This window comes from Rhipicephalus microplus, chromosome X, assembly GCF_043290135.1.
Source record: "Rhipicephalus microplus isolate Deutch F79 chromosome X, USDA_Rmic, whole genome shotgun sequence".
Classification (NCBI taxonomy): domain Eukaryota; kingdom Metazoa; phylum Arthropoda; class Arachnida; order Ixodida; family Ixodidae; genus Rhipicephalus; species Rhipicephalus microplus.
The window spans coordinates 160,364,341-160,390,367 of record NC_134710.1 but is presented as its reverse complement, the minus strand read 5'-3'; the positions used below and the strand labels follow the sequence as shown (position 1 = coordinate 160,390,367).

The following is a 26,027-nucleotide window of genomic DNA, read 5'->3' as shown; positions in this document are numbered from 1 at the left end:
TTTTTTTATACACCTCTGCATAGCTTTCAGCGTGATTGCTGGTACGAAAGGGGAGAGAAAGCGCTTAAAGCTTGTGGCAAATCCCCGTAACTCCGCTCGTACTTGACAGATCCTAAAAATTTTCGCGCCTGTAGATTCATGAGGCAGTGAACTCTTTCAGTGAAGATATTTGATGATTATTCAAATAAGCATTGCAGAGACCCTTTAATGGATGAAAAAGTTTATTTCTTTTGGCCTAGGCCTTCTTTTTGTAGTGCAGTGTCGTCACATGTGGTAAGTGGCATGCGAAGACCCACTTGTGCAATGATGCTGTCTGTGGCTTGTTAAAAATTTAATTGCCTATACAGTAGCCTTGCTATAATTCAAACTCTAATAATTTAAACTTTCAGCTAATTCAAACAAAATTAAATTTTTTGATTGGCCCTCTATTCTTTCAATGTATTTAAAAGCCTCTTAATTAAAACTCCATCATTCGGTTAATTCATACTTTTTGCAGTTCCATACCAAAAAATATCTGCTGCTTTCCCACTACTGTTTAAAATTTGCAAGCTTATATAATCCTAACAGTCTAAAAATGAATAACAAGCACCTCGGGGATTCAAGGAAAAAGGCTTTGCTTGTAAACAAATGTTTGAAACAAAGCACGCGCTTGGTAAACCGTGATGCTTCTCAACTGGTACAGAGAGCTCTGTGCTTAAGGGTGCATACTTATAGCATAGAAGCAGTTGGCATTTCACGATTTTTTTAAAAGGTCTGATCTGCAGTAAATGGCTGCTAAACTTGTGGACCTTACACCTCTGCTTTTTCTTCATGAAGTGCAGTTCAGGTTTAAAAACACTTCAAAAATTTTTAAATGTAATAATATCAATGCATAATCACAATGTGAGGTGTCATCTCACCCAGAGTCATCTATCTAAGAACTTCTGATAATTCAAACAAAATTCAGAGGTCTCTTTGAGTTTGAATTAATGAGAGTCGACTGTATTATTGATCATTACTTATTACTTGTGAAGAGCTGATTTGTATATGTGGATTTGTTTAAAAGATTTGGCAACTATGAATAGGCCTCACACTCTTTCTTTTAGTGGCAACTACTGTTTATTCTGTGTAGTACATTGAATCTATTTTATGAAAAATACAAAAATGGTAACTGTGTTTTAGTGCCAGGCAAGCGTAATACTTTCCTTTTTCAATATGCAACAGAGTATTGTCACCCATGGAACAGATGGAACAGGAAAACGCTGCTGTGTGTCGGCGTTACCATGCACTTATCCAAAGGACTGTGGACCCCATGGCTAAACAAAATCTGGTACTTTTTCTTTCTTCACCTCCACCTTCCTCAGTTGGATTACTAAGTTGTGCTGGAAAGTAAAGTTTTATCATTACTAGGCAGTGTCATCGAATCAATGTTACGAGTTCTTTGGCATTGAAAATAATTTCAGATATTTCTGTAAGGGTATTTTTTATTGGTGAATTTTAAAAAACCTTTAAAAGCACTGACAGTCAATTTTTATAGCATTTTTTTTTATCTGAAAGAGAGAGCCTATTGGTCAGAGTGCCTTATCATGGAATGGTAATGTGGAAAATGTCGCAAAACATTTGTAATGAGAATTTTTCTATTTGCGGCGATTGTGAACCCGTATACATGCATGACAACACATGCTGCGAAGAGTGAGTACGAGAGTGATTGGTGTTAAAGCGTGGTGATTTACTGTGCATGTGTGCATTTCGCCCGCATGTGGCCTGGCTTGACATAGTTCACTGGCAGCCATGAGGACAGTGCCACCTCTCACCATGCAACTCCTTTACTTAGTAAGCAGCACATAATTGAATTGGGCTGGTTATAATATGCACATTCTAATTTTGAGGATTAAGTTTGCTGTGCCAAGTGACTGCATGCAGCAAAGTGTGATTGGACTCCACAATTCAGCTTCAAGTCTCTTTAGCTATGTTGTGTGGTATACTGGTTTTTTTGTTACATTTAAACACGATTTAAAAATAGAAATTCTACTCATTAAGCGAAAATGATTCTGGAATTTGTCATCATATTTTATCGTCTTTTCATTTCTACCAGGATCTAATCGCACATTCTGGCCAGTTGTCAGTCCCTTCAACACACGTCTCAATTAATATTTGAATGGCATGAATACATTGGATACGTAAGCAGGTGCATCAAGTAGCCTCAAAACCTTAAATCGATAACTTGTAGTTGAGGTAAAGCTTAGGCAGGCATAATCAAAGTATGTCCACAATAATTCATGCCTGAATTACAGAACGAGCAGCTCCTTGGCCTAGTGGGAGTTTCTCACCAAGCAAAAAGGGCTTAATTCACATATAATTATTATGTCCTGGTCACTGATAACCAGGCTGTGTATAGTCATTTGTATAACAATGCTCAGATTCATTCCTATTTTACAAAAGCGAAAATGGATGGAATTTGCAAGAATGCAGTTTCATGTCACACCAAGGGTATATTTTTCAAACAAATGTATGGCATCAAACTCTTGCCTTTAGCTACTGCTGGGCATGCATAGATAATATTTACAGCAGTTCAAGTGGCCCCTAGTGGTTTATGCACTCTATCCTCTCCTTTTTGTGCATGTGGTTTTGGCGTATGGAGGATACATGAGAACACAGATAAAGACTAATGAGAGAAGTGTGTTTCTTTGCATCTGCTGTTCATTTAGCATTGGTTTGTCTATTAGCCATGCAATGAACTATTCAATGGTGCCTGTGAGCAGATATTTATGATGGCCCTCTCAGCATCAAGGGCATACAGTTCTTTTCAGAAACCAAGTCTTGAGCATTCCTTAAACATGGAATACGAGATAGTAGTATTTCAGATTCTCAAACATAACCTCAAATATTCCCCTTATACTTTCTAGCGCCTTGAACTTCAGCGCAGACTAACGGATAACCTGATGGCTGGCAGGAAGAAACAGGCAGAGGTGAGCACAGTGACTGTGTTTAGTTTATACATTGCTGCTTGAAGCCCTGTGGCTTGGGTGCATTTTTGTTTTTTGTAGCAAGAAATGACAAAAATATATCAAGCAAATTCATTGACGTCATTAAAGTCATAGATATGTTTTATTACCAGATTTGTTTGCAGAGTTGGACAGCGTGTTCTTTCTCAAGGGTCAGTTGCCCAAGTGACACTATCTTCTGCCTTTTCCTTTCAGCTGTTGCTTGCGTCAATAAAAAAACAATAATAAAGATAGAGAGCACCCTCTGATAAACCATGGCTGTATCAGTTTCTGTGGCCTTCTACTGTTGCTCTTTTTCTAGTGGGGGTCAAGAGCTTGGCCCAGAAAGCCAGGGCAGCTAGGAGCATATGTGCTGTATTTGCGAATGTGCGATGAGAGCTTGTACAGAGTGAGCATTGACTCCTGTTTTGTTTTGGTAGTACCTGAGAGACCTTCAAGAACAAGAAAAGAAAATTGCTGAAATGGCAGCAAGGTGGGGTGCCAATTTACTTTTGGATTCTGTGAGCTATTGGCAGGCTTTGTGACTGCAGTGTGCTGGTTCAGGAAATTGCAGGGCTCTGGGGAGTGCATTACGCCTGAAGAGAAGCAGCAGCAGGAGGTTTTTGCCAGAATTCTGCAGTATGAAAACAACCGTGTAAGTGGAAAGCTTTTTTTTAGCTCTGATATCCATTTTTATGTATCTTTTGCTCTATAATTTATTCAATATGTGTGTTACCATGCATGCAATGTTCTTAATTTAGCGATTGTGTACTGCAGGTGTATGGTTTATGCAATATAAAAACATTATAAATCTGTGACAGCTTTTCTTGCTCATTTCATAACTATGATTTCTTATGTACTCTTACATTTTATTTCCACTCTTATCAGCTTACTTTAGTTTTGATTTACTTTATGTGACTAAATTCCTGGAAGATGTTCATACTAGCTGCAGTTTTATAAAAATTATAGAGCGGTGCCGCCATGTAATTATAGGTTTGTACTTTTTGAATATTGACATTTCCTACAAATTGTACGAGTAATGTATACATATATTCTTGTAGTATGATTGGCTAATATAGACATTTTGTCTCATTCCAATCTTCAAAAGTGGCTAGTTAGTAGTTTACAGGACATACTTGCAAGAATCTGTAAATGGTGTGAAAAATGGCAGTGAATGCTGCAGAGCAAGTAAAATTATACTTCATGATTCTGCTACAGGGATGCTAGTATCACAGATAATTTCTGTCTGTCTCTTTTTATATTTATTTCACGAGGTTCTTTCTTTTTTCATGTTTGGTTTTTATGTAGGGTATTGGTTAATAGGGCAAATACTAAATTGTTTGATGATATTAGAAAACATTTCGTTAACAGTTGTCTCCATCCGTCTGATTGAGTTGTGTGTTCGGCAGCTCGTATGTGTGGTTCGGAGTGTCGGCGAAAAAACTTTCAATCCTGAAATCGTCATGATTTCATTCATTGGTTTTACCATGATTGCATTAGATTCATTGAATGCACAAATTTAGTATAGCGCACTATTTCTAAAAAGGAATATTAAAAATATTAAGCTTAAATAAAAGCCTGTATTCGCAAACCAACCTTATCTTTAGCTCTCTGGCTGTGAGGGTTAATGGCTAATACTGGCCGAACTTGTTTAGGAAGTGCAGTAAAGACACAAGAACAATAAAGAAAGCAGAAAGATAATGATAATTCTGGTTGACAAAGGCCATGACCCACATGTTGGTTGCAATTGCTGCTTTGTATCTACTTTCTGGCACGTTTCTGATGCCGAGTTATTTGTCAAGATACAGGTAAAAAATAAATTGCTGGAAAAAACCATCAGAATTTTTTATTTCCTTAAGCTGCTTAGTACACAGCATCAGTTACCACATGTTATAAAGCATGGAAGAGGGTGCAAGATGCTATCTTGCTTTTGTAATCTCTCTCATTGCTTGTGAATGCTGTCGTGACATTGAAAGGAAAGAGTGGTGCCCTCAACCAAATGTACTGCTGTCTCAGAATCAAAACTGTGAATGATATTAATGACTGTATAGTAGCTCACTGGACTTCATGCTATATTTACAGTATTATGCAGGTAGCCATTCAGCTACCATTAGCAGAGCCAGGGTTGTCCCTGTGCATTATATTTAACAGAAGCAAAAATGAAGAAAGTAAGGGTTCATTGTATGAAAACATCATAAGAATTTTAAAGAGAGACTGCAACACTCCTTTAAGTATGTTGGAAAAATTTGGCTGATCTGCAGTCAAGGCTCCTGTGAGAATAAGAGTTATGTATTAGTGCACTGCACTCAGCAGAGAACGTAGATTTTCATTTAAAACACAATTAAAAATTGTGTGCTATCTCTTTTGCACTGTTCTCAACAACTATGCAGCAAGTGAGCGAGCAGGTATTGGCCACTTGCATGAACAGTCTACTGAAGACGATTTTGGAGGCTGCGCTTCACATGTAGAAACCTTGGCCCCTGCACGGTGCCGCCACGTGCTAGTGTTGTGCACATCTGAATCTGAACTAGGGGTAGCACATTCGTGTAAGGGGGAAGCAGAGAAAATGTTTAAAGCTGTAGTGCATGGTGATATGTTGTATGATTACTTTAACAGCTAATAATAATACTAATAATTATTATAATAATATCATTTCAGTTTTTACGTCTCATAATCATGTTATGGTTATAAGGAATGCCGTAGTGAAGGGCTTTGGAAATTTTGGCCATCTGGTGTTCGTTAAAGTGCACTTACATCACAGAGTACATGAAACTCTACCATTTCACCTCCACCAAAATGTGACAGCCACAGCCAGGCTTGAATTCGTGACTTCCAGGTCAGCAGCGGAGCACCGTAACCACTTATCCACAATATCAGATAGCTTGAGAAGGTGTTGCAGGGCCGCTTTAAGTTTTCTTTTGTATTTTTGAGTTTGAAGAAACACCTGGCAGGCTCACTAACTTTCCCAAACTCGCTTCTTCATACCAGGAGTGGCCGCCAGCTCTTCAAGACCTGCTAAAACCACACCCAAAGGATTCAAAAGTCGCTAGACATATTGTGATGCAGATCCTTGGGTAAGTGTAGTAAAATGTTTCTATATCATTTATCTCTCTCTTGTTTATAATTGTTATTCGTTATTGTCACAGAAATAAATAACATATATTTATTTACTTAATTACAGTGCCCCTCCTTGTGTACCCCAAAATTTTAAATTTCTCAAGTAATAGGGACACCTGTGTGATTGCTCATTGAGCTATTCTTCTCCTGACCTTTGTCTTCCACCCCTTTGCATTAGATCCCAAAAGAAAGTTAACCCTTGCAAAGACTGCTTAACCATTCTTTGTCCTGTTTTTACACTGTTTGCCATATCCCCTTTAGGTGCAAAATTACGTTGCACTTTCTACGAATGTGTCCAATTCACATGAAACAACTCCAAAGCACTCAATATTACATTACAAGAAAGAAAATGAAGTAATATATTGTTTTGCATGGGTTCTAGCAATTAATTATATTTGTCATATAGTTAAGTTCCTAATAATTGTGCAGTCTATAATGTTTCACTTTAACTGGGAGTGTGCAAATATTCAAAATTTCTAATAATCCTGTAATAGTGTTTGCTATTCAATTAAATTTTCACTGGAATTTTACCATTCGAACTATTCAAACTTCCCACAAGACAGATTTGGAGCTCCAGACTTTAAGGGAGCACACCCTTGTGCACCACATCAGTTGGGCTTCTACAAAAGGTGAAAGAGGAGGAGAGGCGGAGGAAATTTTTCTTGCACCAAATCATGCACATAAACACGATTTAGCTTCTACATTGCCTCATTTTTGACAAGAGAACTATGAAACACCACCCGGCCAGCACTTCATGAACCTATTTAATAGAACCACTTTCATGTTGCTATCTTGTGAGAGAATGCTTAAGAATTTTCTCCACCCTTTTTTTTTTCTACAATTTTGCTTTGAAGTATTAAAAAATATTCAAAAATATTCCGGAAATATTTGTGAAATATTCTAAAAGTATTCTATTTAATTCACACTCAAACTGGAATATTCGAATTCGCTTTACACCCAAAATTTTGCTATTTGCACAACTCTAACTTGCATGAGCTCTGAATCGAAAAAAGCATGAGCTCCGAAATAACATGAGCTCTGAACATGTGCGCTATTAGTTTTTAGTTGCATTCATTTTCAAAAAAGAGAAGGAATACTTTTGAAGGTGGTTCTGGAACACAGCACGTCAAACGACATGTCAAACAGTGTAGTTTCTTCATCGAAGAGATCATATGCGGCAAGCTGAGGTTAAAGGGACACGAAAGAGAAACAGTGATTTGGTTTAGATTGATGAACTGCACTTTGAAATCTGCAATGCTGTAAGTTTTTCATAAGCTCATTTCAAGCATAGAACATTGTAAGCAAAGAAAATCGAGGTTGAAATTTCATTTTTAAACTTCACGTTGAAATCTCCGCATGCGACGTCAAAAATTTCTAAATGTATTTTTTGAGATCTCGTGTCATCGGCTTGACGAAATTTTCTGGAATTGTGACAATGTAGTACAGTATTTCATTTTTATCGATTAGAAGCTACGTAGGACCCAGTAGGTGCCCTTTAAAATCTATGAGGTCGCGGTGTTTAGTGTGAGAATCTCAATGCAGAGTCTCCACCGGCATGTTCTTTTCACACGTTTTATCGCTTACCCAGCATCGTCTCGCAGTAAGAGTGTTTTCGGGATTCTGAATTGTACTGTACTAATACATAAAAAATGTTTTTTTTCTGTATTGTTCCTTTAAGTCAAATCATACTCACTATGCAGAATGTTTAAATCGTCCAATGAGCAATATATCTCTTCTGGCCACAAGTTGAGACAACTAACATAAACAAGTTACGTACACAAACGTAGCCTCCACCACTGAAGGGGGTATTATACAGTAGACTCTCAGTAAACGGAAATCTGTTAAACAGAACTGCTGTTTAAATGAAATAACTGTCTCTGATATGATTGATTTAGTACTTGTATTCTGCACCCCTATTCATCTCTTGGTAAACATTACTCCTGTTAAATTAAACACATTTTCCTGGTACCTTCAGGTTCCATTTAACGAGAGTCTACTGTATTGTCATACAAACGAACCAGCTTAGCACAACAGCCATTGCAGTGCATGCCTCATTTCAATGCATATCATTTTAATATCAACCTAGATTTTAATTCGCAGGGACTCCAAACATCCACTAAGCCAATGGCTGGCGAAAGAGCGTGTTGCATTGCAGCGAGAAATCATCATGGCTCTGGAGAGCAGGAGCCATATGGTGGCTGCCCCTAAAGAATTCTCAAGTAGTGGCATTCAACGATCTGTAGCCTGTGCCCATGTTGAAAGTGTTCTGCGGACTGCTTTGCTACTCCTTGGTTTGACACTTGAGCCTCTGAAGGACCCTGCTGCTCAAGAAGTATGCTACAGTGTGCTGGAGGACCACTTCACCTGGCCGCTATGGCCACACCTTTTGGCCATTGTTAGGTGGGACCTTACACTATGCATTACTGTGGCGGATTAGTGAGATAGTTTAAAAGTACTTCAAGTGTGCCTGTGTCCAACATTTTGCGGTCCATAACTGAGCCCCTGCTGACAGTGCAGTGGCTTGTGGGTGGGCACTGCTCTACAAGTTTTTTCGTAGTTTATATCTTATAAGTAAGCAAACTTCCTTTTCTTGAGCTTTGATTTCTTTATTTTAGGACTAAAATCGATTGAAGTTGGGTAATTAAAAACACAGTGTGTTATAGAAAAAAGTTGCATTGTCATAGTGCACTTCTGCACAATGACATATTAGTACGCCTTTTGTCTGAGGCCTGTTATTATGTTAATTAACCTAACCATCTTCTGCAACTGAACAAGCACACCTCACAATAACAGAAGGTAACCAAAAAGGTGGGTGTTATATTTTTCTTGCACTCGCGGGTGAGGGGGGGAAATATATGACAGTGCATTGTTTCAAGCATAGTTGTAGTTCTCTAGGACACTATTTTTTAATCACAAAAGTGATAGCTGGTGATGTAGTTGCAGTTTATATTATTTATCACTGAAGCCATTTAATAATTGTTACACTTGTCTTGCCTTGTCACACTCTTACATGTTAATTTAATTTTGGTCCTTCTAACTGTAAATAAAAAAAAATGTTTTTCTGCTCACATACTTTCACAGCACTTAACAACATTGTACACTTCCCGATTTTCCAGGCTCGCCACTTCACGTAAATCTTTGTTGCCCACACTGCATATATCTTATTTTGACATTCGTTTACCTCTTGAAAATAGACCACCTCATGTATATTTTGTTCATTATTTTACCAGCCATTCTGCACTCCCTTTAAATGAAATTTGGGGAAGCCATGGTGCGATGATTTTCTCAGGCAATGACTTTGCCCCATTGCTTTGATGAACTCTTGCTACGGACATTGCTTTCCTGCCTTGTCCCATTTCAATGCTGAAGGCCAGTCTCCTTTTTCTGGTGACCTACGTGTTTACAGCAGGGAACACTCTCATGGAAATGAAGCACTAATGCTTCTAATGCATTCTTTCTGGAGAACCTAGCTGCTCCTCTGAGAAGAGCACATGAATATTAATTAGAAATTTCCATTCATTTGAATGTTTTAGGTCTTGCACACCCAAAGTAAAGGGACATAAACAGTTGGCCATACAAGAGAATGCAAACCAGTGTAGAAAAGAATACAAGCAGGTCACGGGGCTTTGTATATGCTTAGGTACCTTTGGTTACACATCGTCTTTTGTGTATGCATATTAAAAAACTTCCAATTTTCACTGCATGCTCTGTGGCAGTCAAATTATGCTGTTTTGTTGCCACGCTTTACTTTTGCTTTTTTGTTAGCTTCTCTCTCACAATTTCTAAAATTAGAGTCATTAGATTTATATTTATATTCAGGGCTGTGCCACTGAGCAAAGATGCATTCTTACAGGTTAGAAAACCTTTCAGGGGAGCAGCGTGTGGCAACAACCATGAGCCAGTTGGCTTCAGTTTCGGCAGAGGAGATGCACGTCTCACCTAGTCTGCAGGAGAGCCCTGCCCTCAGAGAGGCGGTGGGCATGCTGCGCACTGTACCTCGACTTGGCCCTAGTCACAAACTACGTGTATTGGGTAAGCATTCTAATGCTTTTTTTTTGCAGAGAAAAGCTAGGCACTATGCTATTAGTACTATTCTGAAGACTGAGGCCAAAATTTGCAGGGCCAATATATGTTACTATTATCTGTGCTTTCTTTCCTGTGTAATATTGTCTGAAGTTTGTGTCTGCTCTCGACATGTTCGCAAGTTTCGCAGTAGATGATCACATTATAGCACCTGTTTAGGATGAAACTTAATTCATTGCATTGATATTTTTTTGCTAAGTTGTTCAGTGTGAACCTACGAGTAATTCTTTTTTTTTCCTTCCTCGTACTCTTTCTTTCCTGGGATAATTGCCGAGTGGGATTTTTAGCGCTCGAAATCTTCATTACGCAGCACTGATTCTTCAGGGGAAGAAAGGGTGAAAAAAAATTCGCGGGGCACAAGACGAAGAAGGGACGACAGCAGTGCTATACAGAAAAAACGGTGCTGTTGTTGTCCTTTTTTCTTCTTGTATTCCATCAAATGTTTTGCGCTGTTTCTGCTCCTGTTGCCACCATCAAGTTTCAACACGAGCAAACATTATCTTTGAGTGCAAGATTCATAAGTAGGAATTCACTCAAATTTTTTGCTAACTTTTAGAGCTGCAAGTGCTCGGCAGGGCCATGTCAGCGCGGCCACTCTTGAATGAAGGGGCGTTTCAGTAGCAGACGATGTGTGGCAGTGCCAGCACTGCACGATTCTATGAATGCACTTGGTTTTCACAGCTCGCTATGCATGCCGCTGTGCAGAGCGAGACACGCCCTCGCGTGTTCTCTCTCTCTAAAAGTGGACCAACCTGTACATTATTTCTTTATCGTACAATCAGGTGTACATAAGTCAAGCAGGAATATGTATCAATGCAAGGTTGGGAGAGCACTGTTCATTTTTAAAGAACAGCAGTCTCAACTTGTAGGTAGTTTGCACAAAGCAGGAGTGGTAGCGGCATGTCAAGTTGGAACTCCAATATATATTGTATGTGAGCGGCGACCAATGAACTCATGAACTTTGGCCCTCTTCATCGGGAAACATGACAGCCCACAAATCAGCCAAAAATGCTTAATTAATTTTACATGATGCTTAATCTTTCATTATTTTGATCATTGCAAAGAACTTTTCATTGACTGCCCCAAATGTGACCGGTTAATTTTCTGATGTGGTATTGCTTGTTGTTGTTGTTTTTCTGAGTAGTATGATCTGTGCCTATAGTGAGCAATGCTTCAGTTAAAATTTCAGTTGTGAGACAGCACTTCTGTCATTGGTTTATTCTTCTGGGTCCCTGTGTTTTTATTGTTTATGCCTTCTACCACGAGAGTTCATAATGCTCAATTCTGTTTCCTTCATACTGTCGACCTCTAACGTCCACTCGATCGCAGTTAATCATGTAGACATAGCACTGTTGTAATCAGTGACCAAATATGACAGATGCAGAATTATTTCCGGCCTTTTTCACTCCTTCAGTATGACCTGTATTAATGCGGAGAACACACTAATATGTAAAGGACAATTTTTTTTTAAACTCCAATGACGGTGAGGTTCCTGTTGTTTTAGCACATGAACTCTATGCCGAGATGAAAATGATTTGCCTTGGTTAAAATCATGCTGTTGTGAATAATTAACAAAAACGTCCTTATTCAATATTAAAAAATTGACTGGAGAGCAGGTTTATATTACAAAGTTGTAGTGTGTGCCAATTTATTGTTTACCTATTTCTTAGAAATCACCAATGTTGCACGTAGTTTAAGATATTCATTATCGAACTTCAAAGGAAAAATTGAAACTGACTGCGCAAGGCTGCCACGAAGCACCATCGTTCTGCTGCGTCAGACCTAAACTACCTATTATGTGGCAGTGATGAAATTTGATTGACGGCGCATCAGGGGCATATGATTTTATGAAATGCTGTAAGTTATCTCACTTTTGCCCACCTGTCACCTTACTTTTGCACACAGTGTTTGATGCTTATTTGTTTCTTTCGAACTGCACACAAAAAATCATAATATAAATTTTTTTTTTTCTGGTAGGCATAAAACTTGGGGGCAGCCACTGAAGTCCTCCCTCTTGCAGACTGGCAAAATAGTTTTTGTGCTTCTTTATAATCTTAAAGAAACATATAGACAGCCCTCATAGCATGCAAACATTAAGCTTTCTTCCCATGTATTTCAGAATGATTATTTTTCTGACCAGATTCTGCTTTAGGATGCCTTCATTCGTTTTGTCACTTACCCTCAAATGTCATTTGGTGTTCCGTCATGCTTTGTGCATGCCGGCTGTGATCAGTACTGTTGGGACCGGGGTTTGCAGGCACCGGAGGTCCGGGATGAAGTTGTCGAGGCAGGAGAAAGAGAGACTTGGAGAAGGTTTATTTACATTATATACATGGTGAGCTCTCGTACTTGACGAGCTCTTTTTTACATGTTGAGCTTTCGAATCTGGCATTGCTCTACATGGCGCTCCTTCCAATGAGCCGGGTGGCTTATTATAAAGGGTATGTTCTCCCCAGATCCCTGATCAGGGAACATGTGCAGATGGTACTGTCCAATCACAGATCACACATAATGGACGAGGGGGACGAGCATGCACGGCCCACGTGAACATCCAATATTGAGGCGTGATCACTGCACTCCAAGGTGGCGCCAGCGGGGCTCTTCCTCCTCATGTGCGTGCCGTTGGTCGAGGGGTCCCGAGCTCACGACAGCATACATCAAAGGGTCCGCCGATCTGTTCGCTTAATTAGCGGGGCTATTCGTGGCAGCCACCGCGGTCTCTTCCAGGGAAGTTGCTGTATTTGTTGTCCTCTCTCGAATGGCTTACGGCGTCGTTGTGACACGACGTCTCACCCTCTGGCTAGGAGGAACAATACCTGGCAGGCATAGGCAGCCGGCCGGTCGGCTACTTGTCTGAGGATTAAAAGAGTGCCAATCCCTTGTCAGCTCTGGCGTCGGTCGCAACAGCTTTCCCCTCGCCAGATGAGTCACGGAGGGTAGCAGTCACCGCTGCTGCACGAAGTGGCGACGAAAGGGTCCATAGTTGAATACCAGGAACTCACCTTCGCTTGTCGCATGGTCTGGGTAATTGCCGAAAACTTGGACAGCGTCTCTGAAACTCGACCACATGCATAAGCAAGCACTCTGACCCCTTCAAACAAAACAAGGCAAAAGAGGGATGGCAAACCAATTTTCAATACTAGCTTTAACAAAAAACTCATACTCAGAACTCTCAGGACTCACACTGAGAAACCAGACTTGCTACCTTACACATGGCACCTAATAAAATGCACGAAAAAAAAACTAAAATATTAATTTTGATACATCAAGAGCACCCCTAGATAGCTTAGGAAGATCGACTGAGTGCATCAGAATTTCCGTTCAATTTGCCCTTCTTATACATAATGTCAAAATGATATTTTTGAAAAATCAAGCATCACTTCACAAGGCTACTGTTCTTTGATGTCACGGTTTGCAGCCAAGTAAGGGGACAATAGTCTGTCTCTACATTAAATTTAGCTCCTCTGAGATAACACTGCAACTGATGAATGGCCTACACAATGCAAGCACACTCCTATCCTGAAGCGCAGTACGTTATCTCCCGAGAGCCCAATTTCTGGCTCAAGTAAAGCGCAGCTTTGCTTATTACCACTGTCGTCCTGACATAGAACGGCTCCTAGGCCTCGATCTCTCGCATTACACCGGACCGTGCATTCTCGGTCGTAAATAGCAGCTCTCAAAACCGGACAATGATCAGTACTGTATTTTTGCTTTTAAGAAGGCTGCCTGCTCCTTTTAACCACTGACCACTTTCATCGGTTCTGTCCCAATGAGAGCATCAGTCAAGTACGCGAACACTGAACAAACTCTGATTCAGCGAGCGCTACAATTGTCCTAACATCTGTCTTTGTCTACGGCTGCCAATAACCATCTACTGCTGAATAATTAGGCTCGCCAGCCTTCCAATACCTTAACCTATGCTGTGACCTAACGGTCTGCTTTAATGTTTTGGGAAAGCTCAATGATCCGCTCATATGATCACTCGATGAATCATTCTTCAAAGAAAACAACAACAAAACATAGGAGAGAAACGCTGCTTTCTAGCAGGTTCAGTGGGTTAAAGTTACCTGCCTATGCCAACGCCTTTGATTTAAAAAATAAACCACTGAGCTCTCCGGAGTGTTTTCAATCAATATCATTCCTACATCGCTGCAAAATACATGGCACTACTAACCAAAATGCTTAATCTTTCACAGTTTGTCTAACATTCTTACGTTACGTTGTAACACACCGTGTACAACACAAAAATAACCCTATGTAAAAACACCTCAAAAGCACCTAACAACAACTGCATAGGTTTTATGCTAAAACTGTGCACTAGATGATTCTCAATACTCATAGCGCGTAACAACAACCCTACCGTGTTGCACCAATCTTAATCATTTTACGAAATCACTTGGTCTATGTTAACATCTTCCTCCTTAAAATGCTCATTCACGCCACATCCACATGACAGTGAAGGCATACGACATTACACTAAACCTATAAAACACTAGAAAAATGAAACATTTTGTTCAGTTTTTACCTTCTCGGTATATTCGTACGAATGATTAAATCACTTTGATTTTCGGCCTTTATTCGGCGGTTTTTCTTCTGAAAACTCTAAACCGCGTCATGTAACTTACAAAAAATGGCTGAAATATGCATCTACAAAGCAACACTTAGTAACCATACTTAACACGCATGGGAAACAATTGTTCAAACTGACCGCCCCCTTTTCTCAACTAGATGCGCTTGAATCGCACACAATGGGGTCGTGGTCCTGGCAGTTTTTGAGCACGCCAAAGGTTACAAAACGCACGAACGCTAGGCTGTGTCCTGTCACATCTCATTCTGCATTTCGGCCGGCTCCCCTCAGGAATGTGCAAGGGACGCCAGAAACAGGCAGGAAGTCTGGGCAATTGTGGCTTTGTGTTCGCCCCGACGCGGTATTTAGTCATTATGTTCTTTCGACCTTGACCCTTCGAACAAGGTCGCTTCCCCAAAGTTAATGAACTGAACTGCGCGTTTCGTTGGGGTGATGCCCCTCTTTTCCCCCCTCTACACCTGGCTCGCCGCTTGTGCCTCCATGGATGCCACCACTGACGTTTCTTGAAACGGACTAACGGCCTAGCCCTATGCATTTCTCGCGACAAGGTGGGACCTGTCATAGGCTTACGCAGTGCCGAGCGCTTCCGCTTCTTCTTCCCTTTTCTGCGATATTTGCGAACCACCTCGATGGTATCGCTGCACTACTGAAGTGTGGTGTTCTTGCTCTCATCGGCCACTGCGCTATTCATGCCTACATTTGACGATGTCAAAACCTCCTCTTGAGGCACGAAGAAGGTTTCCAGCTCCTTACTGGGCCCATTAGGGCTGCTGGCACTTTCCTCATGCACAGAAGGAGAGTCTTTTGAGATCGTCCCTACTGCCAGGCTAGCAACGGCCTCGTTCTCGGCATACTCTATCTTGATGGATTCTAGAATACGCGGGCCTGTTACTGGCGCGATCTCTGGTTCAAGCGCTTCATGACGCAAGTCAACTTCTGGCGCTTTGCGACGCGCCTCACTTTCAGACTCCGGTCTGAGTCTTTTTTTATTTTTGCTAACAGAAGTTCCAAATCTTCTGATTAGCTCTGCTTTAACAACTTTGTGGTTGTTCGCGTGCTGCTCACTGAGTCGCGCAACAGCATCGGCTGCCTTGCAGGGCAGAACCGTGAGTAGCTTCTGAGACCAGGTGTCTCGCTCACACGACAGTTGCCTACACTTTCGCTCAAAGAGTCTAAGATACAGGCCCATATCCCATGATACCTCATATGGCTGCATATACCTAGACATCTCGAACTCTGCCTTCTTGTTGAGAAGAATTACTTCTCGCTGGGGTCCCAACCAGTTACTCAACTCCATATCTTGTTCGAAAAACTTCATCTTGAGCTCTTCTTTTTCGTCATCTCCCTTTCCTTCCATCTGAGCTGCTCTTAACTTTCTTTCAATGATGAGGTCCCATTCTTCACTTAGTTCCTCATTATCAGCCACCAAATCATTATTCGCTTGTATGATTATAGGTTTTCGTGCCAAACCCCTTGTATCGATTCCCGATTTCTCACACAACCGCAACAAATCTGACTTCTGTAGCTCCTGTAAGTCCATGATCGTACTGAGTGCACGCTACTTCCAAAAATAACTTCCCGAAACGGCGACACTGAGTCTTTCGGCAAAGTTAACTACCAGTTCTAAAATTTACCTTCTTTTAGAACCTGGTTCACTCAAAGGAAAAGCCAAGTACTCACCCATACGTGATCCATGTCTCGAGCCAGCTGCTTTTCCTGGGCCGACTGTTGTTGTCACTTGTAGCTTCGTATCCCACCGCTAATCACCAGTTGTTATGACCGGGTTTTGCAGGCACCGGAGGTACGGGATAAAGTTGTCGAGGCAGGAGGAAGAGAGACTTGAAGAAGGTTTATTTACATTATATACATGGTGAGCTCTCGTACTTGACGAGCTCTTTCTTACATGTTGAGCTTTCAAATCTGGCATTGCTCTACATGGCGCTCCTTCCAATGAGCCAGGTGGCTTATTATAAAGGGTATGTTCTCAGGATCAGGAAACATGTGCAGATGGTACTGTCCAATCACAGATCACACACAATGGACGAGGGGGACGAGCATGCACGGCCCACGTGAACGTCCAATATTGAGGCGTGATCACTGCACTCCAAGGTGGAGCCAGCGGGGCTCTTCCTGGTCGTGTGTGTACCGCTGGTCGAGGGGTCCCAAGCTCATGACAGCATACATCAAAGGGTCCGCCGATCTGTTCGCTTAATTAGCGGGGTGATTCGCGGCAGCCGCCGCGGTCTCTTCCAGGGAAGTTGCTGTATTTGTTGTCCTCTCTCGAATGGCTTACGGCGTCGTGGCGGCACGACGTCTCATCCTCCGGCTAGGAGGGACAATACCTGGAGGGTATAGACAGCCAGCCGGTTGGCTACTTGTTTGAGGATTAAAAGAGCGCCGCTCCCTCGTCAGCTCTGGCGTTGCTCACAACAGTAGGTACATACCAGGTGCGATTTGTGTGTACCGGTTGTGATTTCGCCCTTGAAATATGATGAATATCTCAAGCTACATGAAACTTGTGTGATATTTGGAAAAATAGATGTGCCATTAAAATTGGATGTACCACAACTTTGTAATGTAAAAATCTGGTCAATAATTTGTTGTTAGTTATTCATCTCAATGTCGTTGCAGCAGAGTGTTTCCACCTCAACCTAGAGTTCATGTGTGAAAATCACAGAATCGTCTAAATTTTATTTTTAATCTGTGTTGTCTAAAAAATGCCATGTACATATATTTATAGATTTCTTATGTGTAAGCTAATAACTTTCAAAGGTTTGTGCATGCTTTTTCTGAGTGAATCCTCATTATCTTTTGTATAGTAGATTCTTCTGTAGTGCCATGTGCTGCACTACTATTTCACACAAATATAGTATTTTGATAAGCTCCTGGTGAAGCGCTTAAAATCTTTCATATTAATCAGCATCTTCAAAGTTATTAAATACAGCATTTTATCATTGATATAGAATTCTGGCATAATATTTTTATAATGCCTGTTACAATGTGTTATCTGGAGATGGTATTCTGCAAGTATTTATTTAGTGGACTATGTATTTCAGTGTGTGCAAATTGGGTAGGCTTGAAAGCCACCAGTGATGATCAACTCTGTCCCCAAGCTCTTTAACTCACCAGTGCATGCTGAAATAGACATCCCATTTAATAGACTTTTACTGAACCCTGTCTCAGTATTATTCTTAAAATGTTTTGAGCAAATAAATGTCTAACAATTTTGAAATTTAGGTTATATTAAACTAGTATGTTCTGAGCATACTACTATGGTCAGTGCAGGTGAGGTGCAAATTCAGTTCAACAATAAAGGAATGTTTGAGTCAAAGCATAGCTATGGCTTGTGCCATAAGTTCTCACTTTTATGTGTGCTTTGTGTAAAAGCTGATTTTGGTGCACACACATGTACCCAAAATAGCTCCTGTCTCTAAATGATGATTCTTTTCCTTCCATCGTTTTTGTAGTTCATGTCACACGGCTGGTTTGTACAGAAGCTATTTCAAGCGAAGACGATCACCATAGGAAGCTCATGTGAGTTTGTTGAAAGCAATTTTTTCTGAGCAGGGCTATACTCTGTGATTTAGTACTCGTAGGGAAATTTGTCTTGGTGTGTATAGGTCGGTGAAACCAATATAAATTAACAAAGCAGACATGAAGGATGTAACAAGGAAGCAATTCATTGAATGAAACCCTCTGCCTTTCTCGTAAAAATGAGTGCCATGCTTGAAGGGGCACTGGTAAAGCACCACCTTTGCTGTGAAAAAAAATTGTTTCATCACATTTTGCTGTTAGAGATCAGCGTAAGTTTCATCTCTTGTAGTTTTGAAGTGCATTTGCTATATGAGTAGCAGAAGTGTTACACCATTTCAATAGTTCTTGCTATGTAATGTCCCATGAGAGTGTCATCAAGGGCATTTGATTAAGATTACCACAATTATTTAGTATTGGGTGTGGTTTTAACCATGTATTAGTGTGCTAACATGGGGATAAAATTGGCAAATTCAGTTTAAAATGTTTTGCTTCACTAGAACCATATTTAACTTCACCCACAAAGCCACATTGCACCCACCATCTCAGTCGTGGAACTCTGGAACATAACCACTCTATCACGCTGATCTCAAGATTGTTTATCGTGGTGTCACAAAAATTTTCTTTTAAAGTTTATTGGTTGGCACGTCTTTTTTATTTACAAAGTGGCCTGTAGACCTCTCGCTAGTGGCCTGGCTCATACATAACAGTCTTTGTCGCACATTTTTTTATGAGCTGCACACTTACGGCTGGTCTCAAGCTTATTTATTTACTATTTATTTATTCAGTGACGCTCTCCATGCACTCATCATGTGTTAGATCTGTCCATGGATCAAAAACTTCAGAATCGTCGTCCACACTTCAGTCATTCGGGAAATCAATTGCAATATATTTCAAGTGGCAAAAGTAGCTGACATGTAGTCCACCCTTCTCCCCATTCCAACTTTTTTCACTGTTCCTGCCCTTGTGGGAGAATAAATTTTATGATTGCAGCCTGCTAGCTGAGGATAGTTCGACACCTAACTGGTTGGTACCTTATTATTTTGTTGGTGACACATTGCTCCTATTGTTTATTACCTTGCATTAATCCTCATAATAAAAATGAATGCATTCTCATTCACTATGCCTGCATTGAAATTTTTAAGGCATTATGTAAATGATTAGCCCCATTTGCTAAGCGAAGACTTGCTTTTTATGAAGCGACCAAAGTGTTGCTACTTGACTTACTGGATTCAAAATGTTTCAAACAGTTTCTCTTTTTTGAATTATTTGACTGTACCCTGGTTGCCATAATGATGACAGTTCATTGGATTCTTCTGTTTGTAGGGGAGCTGACGACCTCATTCCTGCATTGAGTTATATCTTAGTGCAATCAAAGATACCACAGCTGTATTCAGAGTACCTTGCACTTGAGCAAGTACTAGATTCCAGGTGAGTTCCAACATTGCTTTAATTTTGCTAGCTTGTGATTGGACTCAAACTTATGAATGTGGGATCACCTTTTCCTCTCTTCAGTCATGTCACCCGATGGCACATATAAGAGCCACTTGCAGGTTAGTTTCTGTAGTGGAGCCTGTAAAAGAACACAATACAAGAAAGTGTACAGAGATGTCCGCTTCCACCTTGAACACTTCCCTGTGTGGCCAGCGCTCCGCGTAGCGCCTCTTGTGGACACTTGCCAAACTGACGCGCAAGTGTAGTGATGGCTACAGGTGGGGTCTTCGCCACATTGTTTGCTAAACGTGCCGGCTCCCCCGAATCGTGCTTGCTTTGCTGTGAAGGTAACTTCACTCTTGCTATGTCCATGCAAATCGCTAATGCGGCACGCTACTCGAGAGTAGCAGCGACAGCTCCTTCTCTTGCCGAACTTTTACGCCTAGTGTATTTTTTTTTCTGCATGTGATTTCACAAGTAATAAACCTTAGCCCACCCATGCATAAAATATCCAAACTGTGCTGTATCTCCCACAGCAAAGCTACTCATTTGCAGGGGCAAAGCTAGAAATCTTTTTTTGCGGGGGTAGGGGGATGTCACCATCTTGATCCAAAGTGGGGGCCAAGCAAGCAGATAGCAATTTCGCACTCAGAATGCCAAGCAAAAGAAAAATCAAAAGGGGGGGAAGGAAGTATGTGGTCCCGATTCCCCACCCCCGTGTTATGCCACTGCTTAGTTAGCAGTTGCCAGAATGTTCCCCTGCTCATGCGATTGGTTTTGATCAGCCTAAAGGTTAGGCATGCCAATAATTGGCGATCAATACATGGTAATGTCCTACGTAACAGCTTTGAATGTTGAAAAGTTTCTATTTGTTAGTGACATGAAAACAAAATGATGTGGGCATTTTGCCCATTTCAGAGTAGTGGCATATTATTTGGGTGTTACCAGCACCGTTGCCTTCATGCGCTAGCCTGTATGTCCCCAACATTCCACCCTAATTTTTACACATTTGCAACCGAGCTTCTCCATACCATTCTTGCAGGCAAATTAAAAAGTGTACAAATATAGTTTTAGCAGTCGGTGCTCTGAAGAACCACCCTTGTCAAATCTTAACTTCTGTTCGCAGGCACTGAATCAAGCTTCATTCTTTTTTTATAGCTACGTGACTTAAGGCCCCCACATCGCTTTTTTCCTTTCTTGGCTCAAAATTGTAGTACAGCATGGAAAATTTTCTTCAATTCGCAGCATATTCAAACTTATGTTTATTTTATTCTCGACTTTAATACACAGTCTATCAGCTCATGAAAACAATTGTCAGTTACGGGAATGTTCTGATTAGACCGAAAGAGCTAAATAGTATAGTAGTGGGAACGCCAGCGGGCCTTCGAGATTTTACCCATGCAAGGGCCAAGGTTTATCACTTGTGACATCACATGCAGAATATAAAGAAAACATCAGGAGCAAAAGCTAGCTAGCACCAGGCGTTCTCACTGGGTGTATCGTAAATCGTGCATGATTCTAAGTTGCTTGCGCATATTTAGAGCGAAGTCAGCTCCACGGCAAAGCAAGCGCAATTCGATGGAGCCATCGCGCTGAAGGCGCCACCTACAGCCGTCACTGTGCTTGTGCGTTAGTTCTTCAAGCACCCACATAAGGTGCCTTGCGGAGCACTGGCCGCGCGGTGCGGTGTTCAAGGTAGAATTGGACGCCCCTGTACATAAAAGTGGCACATGGGACTTGCAAGCTGCATGTCCAGGCTGTGTAGTGTGTCAGTACCTTCTGTTGTCTTTTTGCTCTGTCTACCTCTGTTTTATGGTGTTTATTATCTATGTGATGCCTCACACTTAAGTTTCATGAATATTTTAATAGAGGCCCTTAAATGGTTTTCATATTAATTAACAAATGACTTTACTATCAATGTTTATTCCTTGTCAAAATTTTTTGAACTTATTATGAATGAGTGGAGTTACTTTCTTCCATGCTTTAGGTGTTTTTGCTCTTCTTTCATCCCAAGGAGTGCACTGAGAACTACTGGGAGGAGTGACGAAGGGACTAGAAGCTTTATCAGCAGCATGTCATGAATTGTATTTCACCCTAGTGCGCCCTAGTGTTGCTATTGTGTCAGGGTTCATGCGGGTCCTTGAAATCCTTGAAAACCCTTGAATTTGAAAAGTTTGTTTTCGGGGCCTTGAAAGTGCTGGAATTTCTTAACTACTTGAAAATCCTTTATTTTTTTTAAAATTAAATATTGTCACACATTTTACAGCTGACTATTTATAATGCCGTAAGTGTAGCAGGTGGCATATGCAATGTGCCCGTCACAAAAGAATCGAGAACATCAGTAGCTTCTGCACAGAACAACACCATGCATTTCTGGAAACTTAAAAAAGGCTGGAGCAGGAGGATAAAAAACACAGAAAGAAATGTTGCGTTGAGGAGGAGGTCGAAATGCTTTTAAAAAAGTAAAAGAAACTAGGAGCCGCTGTTAAAGGGACACTAAAGGCAACTATAAAGTCAACGTTGATAGTTGAAATAGCAGTCTAGACACCTCTTAGTGTTTTGTGCCAAGAAAGCGCTTATTTTGAAATAAAGTGGCCCGCATTGGGTTAGCGCACTTCGAATTACCCGCCTCAAGAAGCTGACCGACTCACGTCTCTGTTTGAACAATGTTGCCCGGCTTTACTGCACGATCACTGATACTAGTAGACAGAACAAAAGCAGCGGGAGCCACAGCAGCAACGATGGTCATTGATAAATTTTCTGCCATTGACTCCGAGATGGGAGACGTGTTTTGGTTCAACTGTGCTACATTAGATGGCACAACCTGTCCACTGTAACAATGCGAAAATTGAATTTTTGAACCACTCGTGCCATTCTCCATAGTAACGTTCGGGGGTTCTTTTTGCTATGAATCTAACAGAAACGAACAAGCAGTATTTTATTGTATCTCTTAGTGCACGGAAGGTTCTTTATTTAGTGCAGCTAGGATGATTACTAATGATTAATTGTAGGTGGCTCGTGTAACACCATTGGGATCATTTTGAGAATGTCCTACTGCAGCACATGTAGTCTTGTGCATTTACCTTAATTTCTCGGTCAGTAGGGAACTATTGTTGATAATATTGTCATTTTAGATGTCATACATCGAGCACTCTGACGTAAATTGTTATTTGACTTTAGTTTCTCTTTAAGGAATCAACAGCTACATTCCTCGTTAGTGACGTCCTGTGGTTCTATTTTTATATTAATCAAACAGAAATTATCAAGCAGCATTTCATTGTGTCTTTTGATGTACGAAAGGTTATTTATTTAGTGCAGCTGGATCGATTACTAGTGGTTCATTGTAGGCAGTTCGTCTGATGTCATTAGGATAATTTTGAGAATGTACTGCGGCGCATGTGTTCTTGTGCATTTACCTTAATTTATTGGCCAGTAGGGAACTATTGTTGATAATATTGTCGTTTTAGATGTTGTCATACATTGAGCACTCTGACGTAAATTGTTATTTGACTTTAGTGTCTCTTTAAGGAATCAACAGCTACAGCAGGCTCGTATGTAGAATATGCAGAAACAATTAGCGACCTGATGTGCATCATCAAGTCAAACAACCTTAGGAAGACTGGCAAAACCAAGCAGCACGAGATAGTAAATATTGGTATGAAAATTCAGAAAAAGCAACAAGGCATTGCGTAACAACTGTTTCTTAGTGTTTCCTATCTGACTAAAAGTTTGCAACTTGTGTCCTAGTGATTACCTATGCAACTTTACGAAATTGATTGAAAGTTGTCTAGAAAGAAAACGTCATTGGAGCCATGTTTTTGATGTCTTCTCTAGTGATGTTACCATTTTTCAATGAGTTCTGGTCATTTCATGCCTTTAACCTCCCCTGAGCACGTGTTAATATGGTTTCTAACAGTCAATGTGGTCCTTGAAAATTCGCACACATAGCCTTGAAAACCCTTGAATTTTTGTCATGTAAATGAGCATGAACCCTGTGTGTCAGAATTTCATGACATGAAGCACATCTGATTGAAACACTGCTCTTTATTCATGTCAACTGTCGGCCAGTAGCAACAATCTGCTTAATATCGAAATGGAGCCGATGCCTGCCACTTTGAAGAAAATGAGGGCAAGCCTCTGTATGAAGAGAGGGCACATGGGAAAGTGGCAACTTAGCGCTTTGCTTGACAACTCGATGTATCGTGCACATTTTATTCAAAGTTAGGCTGAGCTGTTCATAGTAGTGTTTACTATGCTATTTATAGAATAGGCACAAATTTCTAGCGGTGGTTCACAACCCCTTTGAAGTGTTCTTTTCTCAGTGATGAGGGTTTTATATTATCACCTGACATTACATCATGTGATGATTATTTTTGCATTACTCATCCCCAACACCGCGGGACACGAGGTGCCACTGATGCGTGACACTGATGGTAAAATTTTGCATTTGATGAGGCATCTAAGGCTGTCACCTGAAAAAAAGCACTGAAATTGACTGACAGAGTAGTTTCAGTGAGTGCACTTCTCCTCTGCCTTATAAAAGAATAAATAATGACGCAAAATGTGTAAGCATGCAAGCTCACAGGTGCCTCTATGACATACAGCTATTTTAATTGAGTAGCCGTGTCACTTGGCTTGTTTAGACGTGCCATTGTGTCTAAATGTGCTGAATGCACAGGGTAGGGCAAAATTCATCACACAACTCATCCACCCCCTCCCCCAATTTTCTTAAATTGTGCGTGTGTAATATACACGTGTACATTCAAAGGCATGCACAAGTGCATAAAAAGTACGGTTGAACCCCCGCTGAAAAGAAATTTCTGACTATGCTACTGTTTCAGGTAATGCTAAAACATTGTTGGTTTTATTGCTTATTTTATTATGGTTACCCCAAATGGAGATTGGTGGCAACCAGTGCGATGTAAAACAGTCATCTGCAGTGCCAAATTTGTTCGCTGTGCACATCTGTTGGGCTGAGAAGCCTCAGGATAGTCTTTATGATGGTTCAACCTAAACACAATTGCACATATTGAGAAATATGTTTTCGCAAGATGTAAACAGACGCTCACAGTTGCCTGATGGAATTTTTTCTTCTGTCAAGCACTGGTCGGTGGCTTGTGCTAAGCACACTTCAGGTCAGTAGAGGAGGTGCGTTGGTTGTGGTTGACATACAGTGCTAGCTCCTAGTCGTTCTTGCACAAGCCATTAAATTTAGCCATGCAGGGGCTGGATTTAATGGCTGTGAAACCCTGTATCTCACAGGATTTCTGCTTGCACAATTTTATTTCTTGCGCTGATAACCAGCAGAATAAAGGCACACACTTGGTATATGCCTGCACAGGCGTAAGTGTTCTTAGGCAATCCAGAGAATGGAACCAGTCTCTTGAATGCTTGCGCCCAGATCTGTGCCATATCAAAAATAAAACTTCGAGGAGAGTTCCGTAACACAATCGGCCACCGCGCAGAAGTTGATGCTCTAGTTGGACGTAATAACAGAGCTAGAAAACAAAGAGGCGAGCGCATCATGCTATCTCTGTCCTTTTATCGCTGCTAATATATCATTTACACTACCCCAGCTTTCTGCAAATGTGCGACGATCATAGAAAAAGTGACGTGCCAGGCTGCTGATAAAAGTATTTTCTACCACCTGCTAAGAAAAAACAGTTTACCAACTTCCTAACACGGGTCGCATTGTACACTCATTCGTGCGACCTGTTTTTCGAAAATATCCGTTGCACCTATGGCACTGTAGAGTTCTTTCACCCAATAAACGATTGGCGGCGTACAAGTCACCACCACGAAGCAAACTATGGTACTTTGTCTGAAGTATTCCTGGATGTTTGCTGTTCGTTCATAGGCACTAAGCAGCAAGCGGGGCTCGTTATGCATGGCCATTGTCACGCACCAGCTTTCTTCGCACACATCTTCAAGCTACGCGCCGGGAAGGAAACAAAATGCGTTAAGTTGCTACATTGGCACTGCGCACTCTGAGAGCGGTGGCACCTCCGACGGAGTGCGAGAGGCTGGCCCATAGGGCCTACCTGGTGCCCTTGAATGTATAATGATGTGTCTTATTTCCCTGAGCCAACACCCCTTACCACCATTCTTTGCTCAGCAAGTGTCATATTTCACCTTCATCCTTGCGATATCTGTGCATAAATATCAAACACTAAGCATTCACCTGCATTAGTCTTTGCATTGCAGCATAGCTTGTTAATAGTGTATTCCATAAGCATTTGCATGAGAACACACATTTCACGGAATGAAAATTAGTTGTGTATGGTTTAATTAAGTGCTTTACTGAAGCTTAT

General features: G+C 40.9%; 1 protein-coding gene across 6 annotated transcripts in view; it reads left to right on the top strand.

The window, feature by feature from the left end:
* The window catches only part of LOC119177087 (DNA transposase THAP9), a 100,515-nt gene that overhangs the window by 72,476 nt on the left and 2,012 nt on the right, over positions 1-26,027 (top strand). For 5 of the 6 annotated variants that reach the window (XM_075878086.1, XM_075878084.1, XM_075878085.1 and 2 more), the window contains 9 exons: positions 1,204-1,309; positions 2,886-2,948; positions 3,404-3,456; positions 3,528-3,618; positions 5,952-6,037; positions 8,181-8,480; positions 9,934-10,112; positions 18,219-18,285; positions 19,609-19,713. In XM_075878086.1, coding sequence (XP_075734201.1) covers positions 1,204-1,309; positions 2,886-2,948; positions 3,404-3,456; positions 3,528-3,618; positions 5,952-6,037; positions 8,181-8,480; positions 9,934-10,112; positions 18,219-18,285; positions 19,609-19,713 — 1,050 coding nt within the window. Of the gene's footprint in view, positions 1-1,203; positions 1,310-2,885; positions 2,949-3,403; positions 3,457-3,527; positions 3,619-5,951; positions 6,038-8,180; positions 8,481-9,933; positions 10,113-12,420; positions 12,499-18,218; positions 18,286-19,608; positions 19,714-26,027 lie in introns of those variants that run through there. The other variant, XM_075878087.1, reaches the window with a different exon arrangement.